Source organism: Lontra canadensis, unplaced genomic scaffold (assembly GCF_010015895.1).
Source record: "Lontra canadensis isolate GAN:19392208 unplaced genomic scaffold, GSC_riverotter_1.0 scaffold56, whole genome shotgun sequence".
Taxonomy (NCBI): Eukaryota; Metazoa; Chordata; class Mammalia; order Carnivora; family Mustelidae; genus Lontra; species Lontra canadensis.
Window position 1 is genome coordinate 5,249,906 of NW_022631050.1, and position 15,596 is coordinate 5,265,501.

Genomic DNA, 15,596 nt, shown 5'->3' on the forward strand with positions numbered 1-15,596 from the left:
AATTTTTCCTGGATTTTCACTGTGAGAACCTGGTGGTGTTCTTGAAGGGAAAACATGAAAATCGGGGGTTCCCCAACACTGGACCTTGAGGGGTTTCTCACTATCATGCTAGTCCACACCCAGACTCCAGGAATTTATCATAATCCCTGCAGAAGCGTCCCTTATCAGTTTTTGGCTTTCCGTGGCTTTTGCTCAGGGCGAGTGGCTCTTGGCTATGATTCACTGTATTCACGTGTGCTATCTGGATTTCAGGGTGGTGGTTTGCCCTGCGGTCCCCACTCTCTGATAGGTCTAAAATTCACTGACTTTCATTTTGTTCAGAATTGCACTTGCTTTTTTGGATGTGAGTGACAACTTCCAACCTCTTTACATGTTGGAACTAAATGGGTTGTTTTTCAAATTCCAATTGTAAAATTTTACTACTCTCTTATCTGTTAGCTGCTCCAGGGAAGGAGTCAGGAGAGCAGGGACTCCAGGTTCTGAAAGGAACACATACCAGGGCCACAACACAGCTCTTTTCTGAGTTATCAGAAGTTGGACACACTTGTTCCTGTGGCAGCTTACCAGGGAAACTTTTTGAGGATCTGTGTTCTGTTCTGATTTCTGTAGTGATCTTTTGCTTTTGTTATTTTCCTTTTCCTGACTGATCCTTTTTCTGTGCTGCTTTATCTAATTTAGAGATTCTGCAGCCGACTGTCTGAGAACCAGGAGGTACACCAAACCCCAGCTGTTCCAGTTCAGCCATTGCTGGGTTCTGGCCACATGGACAGATACAGCTGGAGTCTACCAAGAATGCCTTGATATCTTCCAAAAGTTCGACAGTTTTTATTTTCCTATTTGCATTTTTAACCATCTAGAATACATATTGAATGTGAACTGAGAAAGGAACCTGATTTCCTTTTATATCCTCTGAAATAGTACATTTTGAAGACTGTTTCTATACCAGCCTTTCAGGTAAGCTCAACAGTTCTGAGCAGATTTATAAAACATCTTGATATGTACTTTTCTGAGTTATAAGCACCACCTTGACAATCTTCTGGCACTCCATTAACTCAACAGGTAATTACTTGGCAGCATACAAAATAGTGTAATTATCATGATATTAAAATATTATTACTAGAAAACAGAATAAATATATACAGAAATGCTATTACTTGTATTAAGAGAATGAGATTATGAGTGACTTTGTTTTCCATCTTCCGTATTTTCCATGTTTGTAATGTATATTACTTCTATATTTCAAAAAATACTATTATTGATGCTTGTCATGAAGAGAGTAGCATGCCAGCTGATATACACGGAAAATTAAAAAGAAATGTACTATCAGGTCCTTGATTCCCAGGAGCTTTCCAGCTATTGGGTGAAAAATTACAATGTGAGGTAATATTCAGCTAACATTTTACATGTAAAGAATTTACATCTTTAGAGAACGTTGTAGGCATTGAGTTACGGTCACTGAAATAGCTAGCCGACATCTCCAGGATAATTCTAACTCAGAAGCATGCCAGTCTGGACAGTCAGCCTATTTTTTTTTTGAAACATGTTGTGGAAGGGAGCCCTCAATTTCCCTTAGAACTTCTTCCATTTTTGCCTTACTTCCCACTAACAGGTGGCAGACTTTTTAACTATTAACATTTAAATGAATTTAACTTACCATGCTGTGTTTGGGGACAGTTCAAAGTTTTGTAGCACTTGAAACAAAAACAATTTGGGGGCTGTCCTTAAGAAGAATATAAAATTAGGTATAGGATCTTAGAAGAGGCTCACACAAGGGAGGGGCCTGAAGCTTTAGTATATTATCATCAAGGTAAAACCCTCTCTGCTCATGGTTCCCAAGTGAATTACTCTTTATGAAGCCACCTGACTTTCTCTCTCTCTCTCTCTCTATATATATATAAATGTGTGTGTGTTAATACATAATTACCACAAAATCTATGAAACAAGAAGCTTTTATAGTCAGTATCTTATTTTAAGCAATACATAGGAAAATAAAGTTTCAGAAAATAAAAAAAATTGGAAATTCACATGGTATTTGTTACAGCAGTACCTAGAGAAGCAGTTTAGTACAGTGGCTTAGAGTGTGAATTCTGAATTCAAATCCCAGCTTCATCACTTCCCAGCTGGGAGACCTGAAGCAAGTTGTTAACGACCACTCTGCTCCTCAGGGTCTTCACATGCAAAACGGGAATAGGGCCTACCTACAGGATTGTTGCAGGAATTAAATTAGGATTAGGAAAGCAAAATTTTTGGGTATATGTAAAATGCTCAGAATGTGGCAAATGGTAATTGTGATATATGGGTGAGATATTAGTATTATTTGTTAACATATCACTACTGGCCCAATTTAGATATCTATTCCCATTCTCTGAGCATCTCAACTGATGCTTATAGAGTTCTGTAAGATAAAACTAAGTTTTTTACAAGAATTCTTTTATTTTGAAAAAAATCCCTAAGTTCCATCAACAAGAAATGGATTAGGGATGCCTGGGTGGCTCAGTCGGTTAAGTGTCCACCTTCGGCTCAGCTCATGATCCCAGGGCCTGGGGATCGAGTCCCACATCGGGTTCCCTGTTCGGTGGGGAGTCCGCTTCTCCCTCTCCCACTCCCCCTGCCTGTGCTCTCTCACTCTCTCTGTCAAATAAATAAATAAAATCTCAAAAAAGAAAAAAAAAAAAGAAATGCATTGAATAAATTAAGGGTATGCCAATATCATGGAACCATTAAGCCCAATAAAAAGAATACAGAAGACTTATATTTACTGACATGGAAAGATGGCTATGGTATCATATTAGCATATGATATTATGTAAGATTGTACTCACTGTACTTTTGTATGTATTTTACATTCTGTGTGTATATGCATAAACTTTCTATTTGATTAGAAAATGCTTGGAGGAAAGCACACCATATATACTAAGTGGTTACATCAGGGCTGGGATTGGGGAACTTAATGTACTTATGTACTAGTAGAACTTTATATTTTAAATAATTTTTTATAGTTTGCATACATTTCTTTTATAATTTAATTTTAAAAATCTGAGTTGGAAAAAAGACCGAACTCACCTTGGAGTGTCTACAAATTTCTCAATCAGCATCGCATCATCATTGAAAGACTTCTTAGCTTCTCTCCGCGCTGATTCTAACTGTTCTTGAAATTCCTCTTCGGATCTGACGATCCTCATGCCCTAAGACAGCAAGACAGTATGACTACGACCTAAATAAAACCAAGAAGACTAGCCTGAAGTGAAAACACGAGCACGCACAATCTTACTTTCCCTCCTCCACCACGGACGGCTTTAATCATGACAGGATAACCGATTCTCCCCGCGTGCTCCCTCAGGCACTGGTCTGACTGGTCCTCGCCATGATAACCTTCCACAACAGGCACTCCGGCAGCAGCCATTATGGATTTGGATGTGCTTTCGAATAAGAAAGGTGAGATGCCCCATTTCTATGCGTTATTTCATACAAACAGCCCCATCGACAAATACAATGGAACTTTTTAAAAATAAAACATTCCCAGGTAAAGGAAAGACTACAGTCTGAGACAATTAACACAAATATTAAACTATTAGTTTTTCTGTGATAACTATGAATCTAGTGCTTCATGTGATAGCTCATCCCACCTTGTTCTTTATCCCTAAAACTAATTCATATATTGATTAGAAACCCTAATTAGATAAACATTTTCTGTAACTCACTGGAGTGGCAGATGAACAGCTTACGCCCATGACAACCAAAGGTTCTAACTGCCATGTCTGTTAGAGGTTAAACAAACAATTTCAGTAGACCGTCCTACAGTTATATTTAAAAGGTAGAAATGAATACCTCTTTATACCCATGTCTTTAATTGCAGATGAAGGAGGACCTATAAAAAGAATTCCTTCTTGTTTGCACAGTTTGGCAAATTCCGTGTTTTCAGAAAGAAAACCATATCCTGGATGGATAGCCTAGAAGTGAAAATGAAAGGACAAACTTACTAGTACTCCACTGGCACGCCGTGAGGAAGGAGATGGCATTTTCCTCTGGGGAAGCCCCTCCCGACACTGGTGGTAAGTACACTATGGGCTCTATCAAAATCTGTTTCCAAGAGGTATCTGAAACATTCTTACTAAAGTTCCAAAGCCTGGCCTGAAACGGAAAAATCTATACTTCTTTTTATTGTGGTAATATATACACAACATAAAGCTTACTGTTTTAACTGCTTTTAGGTGTACGGTTCAGTGGCATTAAAGTACCTTCTCAACGCTGTGCAACTATTAACACCATCCATTTCCAGAATGTTGTCCCCATCCCAAACAGAGACTCTGTACCCATTAAATATCAATTCCACATTCCCTGATAACCTCTATCTTACTTTCTGTCTCTATGAATACCCCATCTAGGAACCTAATATAAATGGAATTGTACGACATTTGTCCTTCTTTGCCTAGTTTATTTCACTTAGTGTTATGTTTTCAAGGTTCTTCCATGTTGTAGCATGTATCAGAATTTCATTCCTTTTCATGGCTGAATAATGGACCACTGTGTATATTCCACATTTTGTTTTTTTGCTTATCCATTCATGCATTGAGGGAGGTGTGGATCGTTTCTACCTTCCGCTTTTGTGAATAACACGGCTATGAGCATCGATGTACAAGCACCTGTTTGAGTCCCTGCTTTAAATTCTTTTAGGTATATATCTATACGTGAAGCTGTTGGATCATACAGAAGAATCTAAAATAATACTGCTATTAGGGTAGAGCGTCAATGAGTATTTGCAGACATGAGTAAAGGGCTCCAGAGTAGCAGAGGGGAGGGCTGTTTACTCTGCTTCCATATAAAGTTGGCCTAGAACTGAAACCATGGTACCCCAAAACTGAAAGGAACACGTTAGCACAATAATACCTCATTTATCTTCAGTTCACTATCTGCCAATATCACCTTTCCAGAAAAAAAGCTAAGAAGCAAACAAAAAGTCATATGTTAGAGTCTACATATACTTAGTGAAAGAGGATCCCCTCATATGTTAATCTAGTCACTTGAAACTTACTCGGAGTTTTAAGAAATTTATTTGTCTGGCTTTCTAGCCCACAGAAGGGGAAAATTAATACCTAAAGGACAGTAAGATTTCCAAGAACAAACATACTCACAGCAAAAAAGGGAGGATACAGAGGAAAACAAAAGCACAACAGTATAACATGATTCAGTGAGGGATAAAGCAACTTTCTCTCCAACCTCAACAGCCCTGATGTCATTTCTGTTCTTCTAAATTAATAAGACTATATAATAATTATAACCAAGAGAATGTAGAAAGAAAAAAGTTCAGCCAATACTATTTCAAAACAAACATACTGAAAGAATAGTTATGTTTCAGGGGCACTGGGTGGCTCAGCTGGTTGAGCGACCAGCTCTTAATTTCAGCTCAGGTCATGATCTCAGGATTTTAAGGCCCCATCCTGGGCTCGCGCTCAGTGTGAAGTCTGCTTGAGATGCTCTCTTCTTGTCTCCCTCTGCCCCTCCCCTGGCTTGTGCATATGCTTTCTCAATCTCTCTCTCTTTAAAATAAACAAAAAACCAAATAAATAAATTCTTTAAAAAAAAAAAAAACAAAGAACAGTTATATTTCAAAATTAAAGGAGTATGCTTCAGACATCTGGGAAACTCATGAACAGAATACCTACATTTTAGTGAGAATAAATAATAAAATGCAAGATAATCACATTTTGATATCAGTTTGATCAGTTTGATGTTTTTTAAACCAAAGTTCAATTTTAGTAATTTTATATGAAATGTCAAATATTATTTATGTGAGGCAAAGTCAAACAGATCTATATCCTAGTCTTCCCAATGTCTTAACACCCTTTCTTTTTTTACTTACAGTACATAACATTCACTCATTTACAGTTTGATTAACTAAGCAAATTTATACAACTGTGCAACTATTACTATAATCCAGTTGTAAAATACTTCTGTCACTTGAATAAATTCTTCTGTGCCCCTATGCATAATTGATAAATCCTTGCTCCCAGAACCAGGCAATTCCGACCTGCTTTTGGTCTCTTATAATTTTGCCTTTTTTAGAAATCTCATATAAATGGGATGACATAGTACAGAATCTGATGTGTTCAGTTTCTTCAACTTAGCATGTTTTATGGCTCATCCTTACTGTGTGCGTGGGTAGTTCATTTTTTATAGATCTTTTTTTATTTGTTGATGCACTGAATGGATAGCCCACATTTTATTTATCCATTTATTTGGATTTTTTTTCCAGTTTTGGACTATTATGAATAATGCTGTTATGAACACTCATGTACAAATAACATCTGTGAACATATTTTTCATTTCTCTTGGGTAAATACCCAGGAATGCAACTGTTAGGTCAAATATGGTAAGTATATATTTAACTTTTTAAAACCAGCCAGTTTTCTAAAGTGGTTGATGATAATGATCTAAAGATCATTACTATAATCTAAGATACTGAGTAAGATCTAATAACGTAACTTTTTGTTACCCCCCAAACAAACTCTATGTCTATTAGTGGTTATTGTCCATTCCCTACATATCCCTAGCCCTAGATAACCACTAATTTACTCTGTTTCTACAGATTTGCCTATTTTGGACATTCCATATAAATAGAATTATACAATACATACAGTCTTCAGTGACTGGCTTCCTTCTTCCACTGAACACAGTATTTTCAAAGTTCATCCACTTTTTAGCATGTATCAGCACCTCTTTCCTTTTTATTGCTTATTTTAGGTTTATCTTTTTGTATATAAATATCTAATTGTTCCAGCATAATTTGTTGAAAAGACTATCTTTCCTACTGAATTACTTTAGCTCTTTTGTTCAAAAATTAATTGACCATACATGTGCATGTTTATTTTGGGACTTTCTATTCTGTTGCACTGACATACATATTTTTCCTTCTGATACCATACTGTCTTGGTTACTGTAGGTTTATTGTGAGTTTTGAAATCCAAAAATCTAAACCCTACAAATTTATTGTCTTTTCAAAAAAAATTTTTAAAGATTTTTTTAAGTAATCTCTGCACCCAACATGGACCTTGAACTTACAACCCCAAGATCAACAGTTGCATGCTCTACTGACTGAGCCAGCTAGGTACCCCTCAAAATAGTTATAACTATATATTAGACTTTTGGGGTATTTTAGGACCAGCTTGTCAATATTTACCAAAAAAAAAAAAAAAAGCCTATTGGGATTTTGATCAAGATTCCCTTAAATCTACAGATCAATTTGGAAAGAACTGCCATTTTAATACTACTGATTATTCCAATGATATACGTATCCATTTATATATACACCATATACATATAACATATGTAGAACTTAGAATTTAGAACTTCTTTAATTCCCCTCAGCAATGTGTTATAGTTTTCATGCATAGATCTTAAAACTGATTTTTCTAAAGTTAGTGCTAAGTATTTGATTTTTTTGATGTTATTTTGAATATTACTGTTTCCTTAACTGCATTTTCAAAGTGTCACTAGCATCCCTTCTTTTGAACAGATACTTAATTCAATGGAATTCTGATGAACCAGATAAATACTCTCCCTTCAAACCTAAAAAAAAAGCACTATCTTCTTGCAAAAATTAAAAAAAAAAAGAAAGAAAGAAAGAGAAAGGTCCAACCACACATTACAGGAATGACCTCAAGAAGTTTTAATTAATTTATCTTAGGAAGAATAATTTAATATATCCAGATCACAGTATTTCTCGATCATTTGAATATATTAAAAAGGAAAAATCAGTAATACTATTGTTAGCTGGGGGCTAATTCTCTAGCCACTGGGCATGTATTTAGCAGCCAATTTATCCTGGGCTCCCAGGATTATAAGCCCCTATTTAGATCCTTCATTCCATAACACTAATGTGCCTGTAACAGTAAAGATAAAAACTGTCATCTCCTACCCTTAAATCTCTGCCAAAATAATTTATTCCATGCTTTTAGTTTGTAACCTTTCTGCTGCACTTTCCAAGCATATGTATAGATCCAAAGTTGTTGTTGGCTCTGCCTTCAAGCAGAAATGAGGTGTCCTTCCTTTGGTGGAGAGAACAAGTCATACTCTTTAAATTCCTACTACCAAGAATTTCCTATCTACAGCTGATACTTAAAACATATGGATTTCCATTTGGTCAACTACACAGATGATCAGCATTTAAATAACTTGCAATATTCATTAAAGTTACTTACCAGTGATCTTGAAATGCCTGTAATAAAGTTATTCATTCCTGGTGGTACAGTAAAAGAAACTGGAGCACTTCATAAAACATTAATGCTCGGAACTAATCCTGTCAACTGAGGGGATAAGTTTTTTGTTTGTTTGTTTGTTTGTTTTTTAAATCCTCCACTAAAGAGGAATACACATACAGAAAAGTGCATGTCATAAGTAGACAGCTTTTATAAACACAGTCTTGACTAACTGAATACACCTGTGTAACCAGCACTCAGCTCAAGAAACAAAATATCACTAGTATTCCACAAGACCCTTATGAGCTCTCTTCTAATAACTAACTATAGGGCCCTCCCCCAAAGCACTATGGCAACATTCTCTTTAAAAAAGGCTGCTCGGGTGATCTTAATCTTCAGCCAGCACTCACTACTTGATTTTCCCATGCAGAGAAGGTCTGAGACAAATGACAATCAGAAGAACTACAGAACCATTACATTTTCTAGATTCTTTCAAGTTAGCCATGTCACCAGGCAAATCACAAGAAATGTAGCTCACGTGCAAATGTTACTCTAGCATCTGTAAAAATGCCTATGCCAATATGACTACATTAACAATTCTACATTCTGGGCAACCTTTCAAAATCACTAGACAAATGTTATTCAAAGTCCTATATCAAAAAGATCAGTAAGTTTTTTCTTCAAAGTTAAAGCAAGGTATACTCCCCTAATTGACAAGTAACCTTTTATTAGAGAGCCTCATTGATCGTAACCCACCAAATTTCCTTCTGAATCAGGATTCCAGGAAGAACTGAAGCAGGTTTCTTTGGCCTAAGTTTTCTGACTTAATTCCAAACCCTATACCAAATAATAGTCCTATATTACTGATTTTTCTGATGTTATTCTTTGTTTTACAAACATTACAGGTAATGTTTACAAGCCATCTCGAATCTTGAATATCCAAAGTATGTGAAAGTTATTTCTTCTTTCTTCATTGTGTATTAGTATAACATCTAAATAATACTAGCCCAGATAGATACAGAGTTAATAAATTCCCCAGAATTAGCAATATCATTCACTTGCTACAAGGTTATTATTTAAACTGAAAACGGTCTCAGCAAATTATCATTAAAAAGGGAGATTTCAGGAGTGCCTGGGTGGCACAGTCGATTAAGCATCTGACTCTTGGTTTCAGCTCAAGTTGCGATATCTCAGGGTCATGAGGTTGAGCTCTGGTCAGGCTTGCACTCGGTGTGGAGTCTGCTTAAGATTTTCTCTCTCCCTCTGGACCCCTCCACTGCTTCTCTCTCTTTCTCTCAAAAAAAATTTTTTTAAAAGGAAGATTTTCACCTCTAAAATAACGATTAGAGCACAAAACAATGATAAAATACGGAAGCTGGCTGGCCTATGAGAAACTTTTTTTTTTTTTTAAAGATTTTAGTTATTTATTGGAGAGAGCGAGACAAAAAAAACCATGAGTGGGGGGAGGGAAAGACAGAGAAGCAGGCTCCCCGCTGAGTAGGGAGCCAGACATGGGGCTTGATCCCAGAACCCTGGGATCATGACCTGAACCAAAGGCAGGCAGCTGAGTCACGCAGGCAGCTGAGTCACCCAGGCGCCCCTATCCTATAAGAAACTATTTTTAATTAATTGAGATTTCTGATTAAATAATGCCTTCCTTTTTACCAAAATACAGGGCAACAAAGTTCTACTGCTCAGCATGGTCTAACACAGGGCTGTACGTCAGGAGACTCTTATTTAATCCTCTCTTTCAATGTTAAATTCTAAGTTCAAGGTACCTGGGGATCTTAATAAAAAGGCAAATTATGCATAAAAATGTAAATCACAGTGGTTTGGGGTAAGGCTTAAGAATCTGCATTTCTAGGGCACTTGGGTAGCTCAGTGGGTTAAGCCTCTGCCTTCGGCTCAGGTCATAATTTCAGAGTCCTGGGATAGAGCCCCGCATCAGGCTCTCTGCTCGGCAGGGAGCCTGCTTCCCTCCCTCTCTCTGCCTAATTGTGATCTCTCTCTGTCAAATAAATAAATAAAATATTTTTTTAAAAAGGAAAAAATAAAAAGAATCTGCATTTCTGCTGAGCTCCCAAACAATGCCACAGACCATGCTCTGATTGGCGAGGTTGGATGATTTGGGTTATTATGTAACCTTCTGTGCATGAGAGTTTACATCTGTAAAATGAAGGTAATGATACTCTCTCCTAAAAACAACAAAAAAAGAAATATGTAATGGAATTTCAGTGTTCCTGACTGGATCGTGAATGACAGCCTCTCACTGCCTTTACTCCATCCACACTGAATACTATTGTTCTTTGAACAGCAAGCTTGTTTTCAGCGTCTCAGAGTCTTGGCAATTACATTTGCCCGAATCTCGCTCTTCAAATTCTTCATATGGCAGGCTCCTCATCAGTCAAGGTCTTGGTTCAACTGTCACCTCTTTGGAAAGGCCTCCACTGACCAGCTGATTTTAGAGTATCTCCTAACCCATCTTCACCCCCTTAATCTGCTTTACTTTTCTCCACCACTTACAACATTTTTAATTATATTATTTCTTTACCTGGTTAAGTATTTAGCATCTGCCCCACCTACAAGTGTGGCTTCACAGGGTCAGAACTACGTGTCTTACTCCCTGCTGCATGTATGCTTAGAAGCTGGCACAAAACAGACCAAGGAATGCCTGCTGAGAATAAAGCCATGAAGGAGAAGGGGGAACAGAGTACTTCAGGCAGGTGAATAATACATGCAAATGCTCAGAAGAAGAAATAAGCATGTGTCTAATAAAGGAGATGGAGAAAAGTTCATGGTAGTGATAATAAAAGAACTGGTGATGAGAAAAACATTTTGACAAATATCGGACACCCTTAAATGCTAGGCTAACAAGTTTGAACTCTAACCTGTCACCACTGAAGATTTACTCACTAGGGGACACGATGAGAAAGGGTGAGGTTATTAAAAAAAAAGAGCAGGGAATAATAATGAAACTAGTATTTAAGAAACACTTGGATAAATAGTATGGAGAATTCACTGGATAGGTAATGAACTTAGGAGGGAAACCAGCTGAGAATCAGAAACCTAGAGGGGAAATCATATGGTCCGGTTGTGTGATAAAGAAAGAACTACTTCTGGGACACCTGGGTAGCTCAGTAGGTTAAGCATCTGTCTTTGGCTCAGGTCATGATCCCAGGGTCCTGGGATCAAGCGCCACCTTGGGCTCCTTGCTCGGCGGGGCGCCTGTTTCTCCCTCTGCCTGCCACTCCCCCTGATTATACACGCCCTCTCTTCCTCTCCCTGACAAATTAATTAATTAATTAATTAATTCTTAAAAAAAAAAAAAAAAAAAAAGAACTACTTCTGAAGAAATTTCAAACAAAGACTCTACACAGTTGGTTCCTGTTTTATGTTGATGTAATAATATTGGAGTTTTGAACCTGGGAGACTGGAAAACTTGGGAGTGGAGCCTAGAATGGGACTGGGAAGTCAAGAGAGAAACAGATTACTTTCTCGATTACATTTCTTCTTGAAAGTTAGAGCACAATCTACTTCCCACAAAGGAATGTTCCTAAGCTCTGGTTTTAATGGGAAGGGCAGAATTCCCTCTCAACTTTAATTTGTAATTTAAACCCTTCCTCTACCTATTTTTCAGAAGATCTAAAGTGCACACGTTTCAGTGAGAAAGTGGAGTGACTGAGGAATAAGGACATGTCTAGTATACAACAACCCAATAGTCAAATGTAAAAATCTTGGGAATAGCTAAAAACAGAGAATGTGTTCTGAAAATGGTTAAGTAATTTTGTGTAAATTGTATAAAACTTATTCCTTTTCCATTGTAAATCTCGTCAGGACTCTTACCTGAGCAGCAGAGGTCTTGGCCACGTGAATGATTTTCTCCATAGAAAGGTAGCTCTGCTGAGAGGGAGCGGGGCCGATGGAATATGCTTCATCTGCCTGTGTAAGGAATATTACATGCCTTGAAAGATCTCACAGCTAGCACACACTCGTACACAATAGAACTGCTTCAGGGTCGTTTGAGCGTTATAAATAAAAAGACTGGCTCCCCAAGAACAATGTAAGAATTAAGAAACAGAAGGACCAGCTCATGCCTGCTATTAAAATAAGACTGTTTTTGGAATCTTTTGCATGAAGAGGCTGCCCAAGCTTGATTTTTGTGTATAAAGCAATCACTAGCGTGAAGCAAAATGTCTTTAGGATAGAAAGCAACAGACATGAATCATAGTCTCATCATTAACAATAATAACCTTAAGTGCATCTAATGCCGAAAGTGTACATTTTGACGAGATAAAATATAAAGGTTGTATTCAGCAAGAAATAAAATTATGAAGTTTATTAAAGTTTGTATAATTATTCAGGTATGATGATAATGCTCTATCTATACATTTGTGAACTACTTTACACTGTCCTTTAAAACTTCCACATAATCATGGCAGCCCTTGAAGCAGACTGGATAGAAAAAACATCCCTCATTCATTTAAAGATTTATTGAACACCTACTACATGCCGTGCTTTGAGGTGGAAGCTACCTACAAGTAAATAAATGTCCCTGCCTGGAGTGAGAGACAGACATCAAACATACATCCACAAGCTTAGTGACAACTGTGATAAAGGCCATGAAAGCAAAACAAAGGACATGATGCAGATGAAGGGGAAGATGGATCAGGCCTGAGGGCACTCAGGGAAAGCCTGGGAGGGAAGATCAGGGGCTCCTCCAGGAGCACTAGGACTTGGCCAGGCAAATGGGTAGAGGATGTGGAGCTGGGAACAGGAATGGAGAAGGGGGCCAGCCTCCCCAACCCAGAAAGCAACATATATGGACATCCTGAGTAGGGAAGAAACTTGGCCCATTTGAGGGACTGACAGAGGCTTGTGTGGCTGGAGCCCAGTGAGCCAGGGGTCCATGTCCAGAGACGGGGCTGGAGAGACCAGGGAGCACAGGTTTCAGGGGACCTCCTGGGAGGCTAAGCTTTGGATCTTCTCCCAAGGGAACACATAATGAAGTTTCCTGGGTATTGTTTGTTTTTAAAACTTAATTCCAGGGGTGCCTGGGTGGCTCAGTGGGTTAAAGTCTCTGCTTTCCGCTCAGGTCATGATCCTAGGGTCCTGGGATCGAGCCCCACATCAGGCTCTCTGCTCAGCAGGGAGCCTGCTTCCTCCTCTCTCTCTGCCTGTTTCTCTGCCTACTTGTGATCTCTATCTGTCAAATAAATAAATAAAATCTTTAAAAAATTAAAAAAAAACCCAAAACTTAATTCCAGGGGCGCCTAGGTGGCTCAGTGGGTTAAGCCTCTGCCTTCGGCTCAGGTCATGATCCTAGGATCCTGGGATTGAGCCCCATATAAGGCTCTCTGCTCAGCGGGGAGCCTGCTTCCCCTCTCTCTCTGCCTGCCTCTCTGCCTACCTGTGATCTCTGTCTGTCAAATAAATAAATAAAATCTTAAAAAAAAATAAAAAATAAAAATAAAACTTAATTCCACAAAAACACAGATCCATTCTTATTCTAAAGAACATGAACCATGATACAAAGGCAAAGGAGCCTTCTGGCACCTCCCCTCCCCCTCACTGCAAACCTCTTCCAGACAGTACTATTATCATCAATTTGGGACACATTCTTCCACATCCATATTCTTATTTATTTGTATATATTTACATAAGCACATACAGTTTTAGTTTTTATTTTTATACAAATAGGATCAAACTTCTGTGTTGCTTTTTTCATTAACAGTATGTCTTGGGAGCTCTCATCTTGCTAGGGCCCATATGTCTACCTCATTTTTTATGACAATCACATAATGTTCCACAGGATGGAGGTCCCACAGTTCAGTTAATTATGTACCTCTGAACAGACACTTAGGTCATAAAGGCAAAAAGCTTGATGCTGGCAGCGTGCCCATATATGCCTTATTTGCACGTATGTACAAGCATGTCTCTAGACTGAGATCTAGAGGAACGTTTGCAGGGCTGGGTGTAAGGGTATGATGTTTTCATAGCTCCTGGCTAATCACCCCTTGAAATGGTATCACCAACATACATTTCCATCAACATACTAATTCTTCAGCACATTATAACCAACAATACTATCCATCTTTTAAATTCGTGCTAATCCAGTAGATGATGAAAATGTTTAAGCCATTTAAAGCAGAGGAGCACCATGAGAAAATCTGCTTTTAGGCTACTGGCCTGGCTGCAGTGTAGAACATACCACGGAAGTGGTCAAGATGCAAGTAGGGAGACCACTTAAGAGGCTGTGGCAAAGGTGCTGGTGGCTCTGACTTAAGCTGCCAGGAGTAGAGGGCAGAAAGAAGTGGAAAGAAGTGTTTGGGAAACAGAACAAACAGCACCAGGTGACTGCCTCGATGGGGAAGGAGAAGGATGTAGAGTGGTGGGAAGACAGAAGATGTCCAAGGACTCCTGGATCTCGGGCACTATGGCTGCTGTGGGCAACAGTGTTACCATCTGCTGGGTTAGGGAAGTCTGCAGGAAAAGCAGCTTCACTACAGAACAAAGTCATGAGTTCAATCTCAGGCACATTAGTTTGGGAGCTGTGACACATCCTCATGGAGATGTCAAGTGGGCAGCTGGATGGACCTGTACCACATTCAAAAGAGAATCTGGGCTAGAAACAGAAACAGAAATTTGAAAGGGCTTAGTAAAGCCCTAGGAGCAGACAAAATGATCTAGAGTGAGATCATTGAGAAAAGAAGCTGGAAGATGCTTAAAAGGGTAAGAGGAGGACTCCAAAGCATAGGAAGACAACTCGCCTTGGACGGGACAACGACAGACGCAGACACAGTGAACAGAGTAAGTGCATTTCTTCTTCCTCTGTGAATCAAGATCATCAGTTGAGAATAGGTGGGTAGAGGGAGAGTCAGAGGCTGGAATGGAGAACAGCAAGCTTGAGCTGGTCACTCCACAGAATGAGAGAGAAAAGTGGCCAGAGAGCCCACGGGCCTGCCATGCAATGCTGAAAGCCCAGGGGTGGCCAGTTGCCACGAATTTCTGTTGCTGCTTGGTCTTGCCACAGGCATAAGGAAGACCAAGGGCTGAATTCATCCAGGGCTGGTTCTGGCTGATGAATAACTGCGAGTAACAAATGGTAACACTCGGGGGAGTAGGATCCTTTCAGTTATAATCTTATAGTTAAGCCTGCACTCAGAAACATTAAGTGACTTGTCGAAGATCCATTGGCCAGTAAGTGGTAGCTACTAAGACTGGAACCTGGATCCTTCTTGCACATCGGGGATCCAGATACATGCCCCTCAAAGTAAGATCTATGGCCACATTATGTGAACTGTCTTTACCAACCCTTGATGAGATAAGACTTTGCTTGTAAGTCAACTACACAACCAAACACATTGTTTAGTTCAACTAGTGTTATGTTTGAAAAATGTTCCCA

At 38.7% G+C, this 15,596-nt stretch overlaps 1 protein-coding gene across 3 annotated transcripts in view; it reads right to left on the minus strand.

Annotated features, from left to right (window-relative positions):
* Nucleotides 1-15,596, minus strand: part of MCCC1 (methylcrotonoyl-CoA carboxylase 1) — a 59,319-nt gene that overhangs the window by 38,105 nt on the left and 5,618 nt on the right. For 2 of the 3 annotated variants that reach the window (XM_032875446.1, XM_032875447.1), the window contains exons 4-7: nucleotides 12,038-12,133; nucleotides 3,828-3,949; nucleotides 3,271-3,418; nucleotides 3,063-3,184 (exon numbers count right to left, since the gene is read on the minus strand). In XM_032875446.1, the coding sequence (XP_032731337.1) occupies nucleotides 3,063-3,184; nucleotides 3,271-3,418; nucleotides 3,828-3,949; nucleotides 12,038-12,133 (488 nt within the window). Of the gene's footprint in view, nucleotides 1-3,062; nucleotides 3,185-3,270; nucleotides 3,419-3,827; nucleotides 3,950-4,886; nucleotides 4,939-12,037; nucleotides 12,134-15,596 lie in introns of all 3 variants that reach the window. The other variant, XM_032875448.1, reaches the window with a different exon arrangement.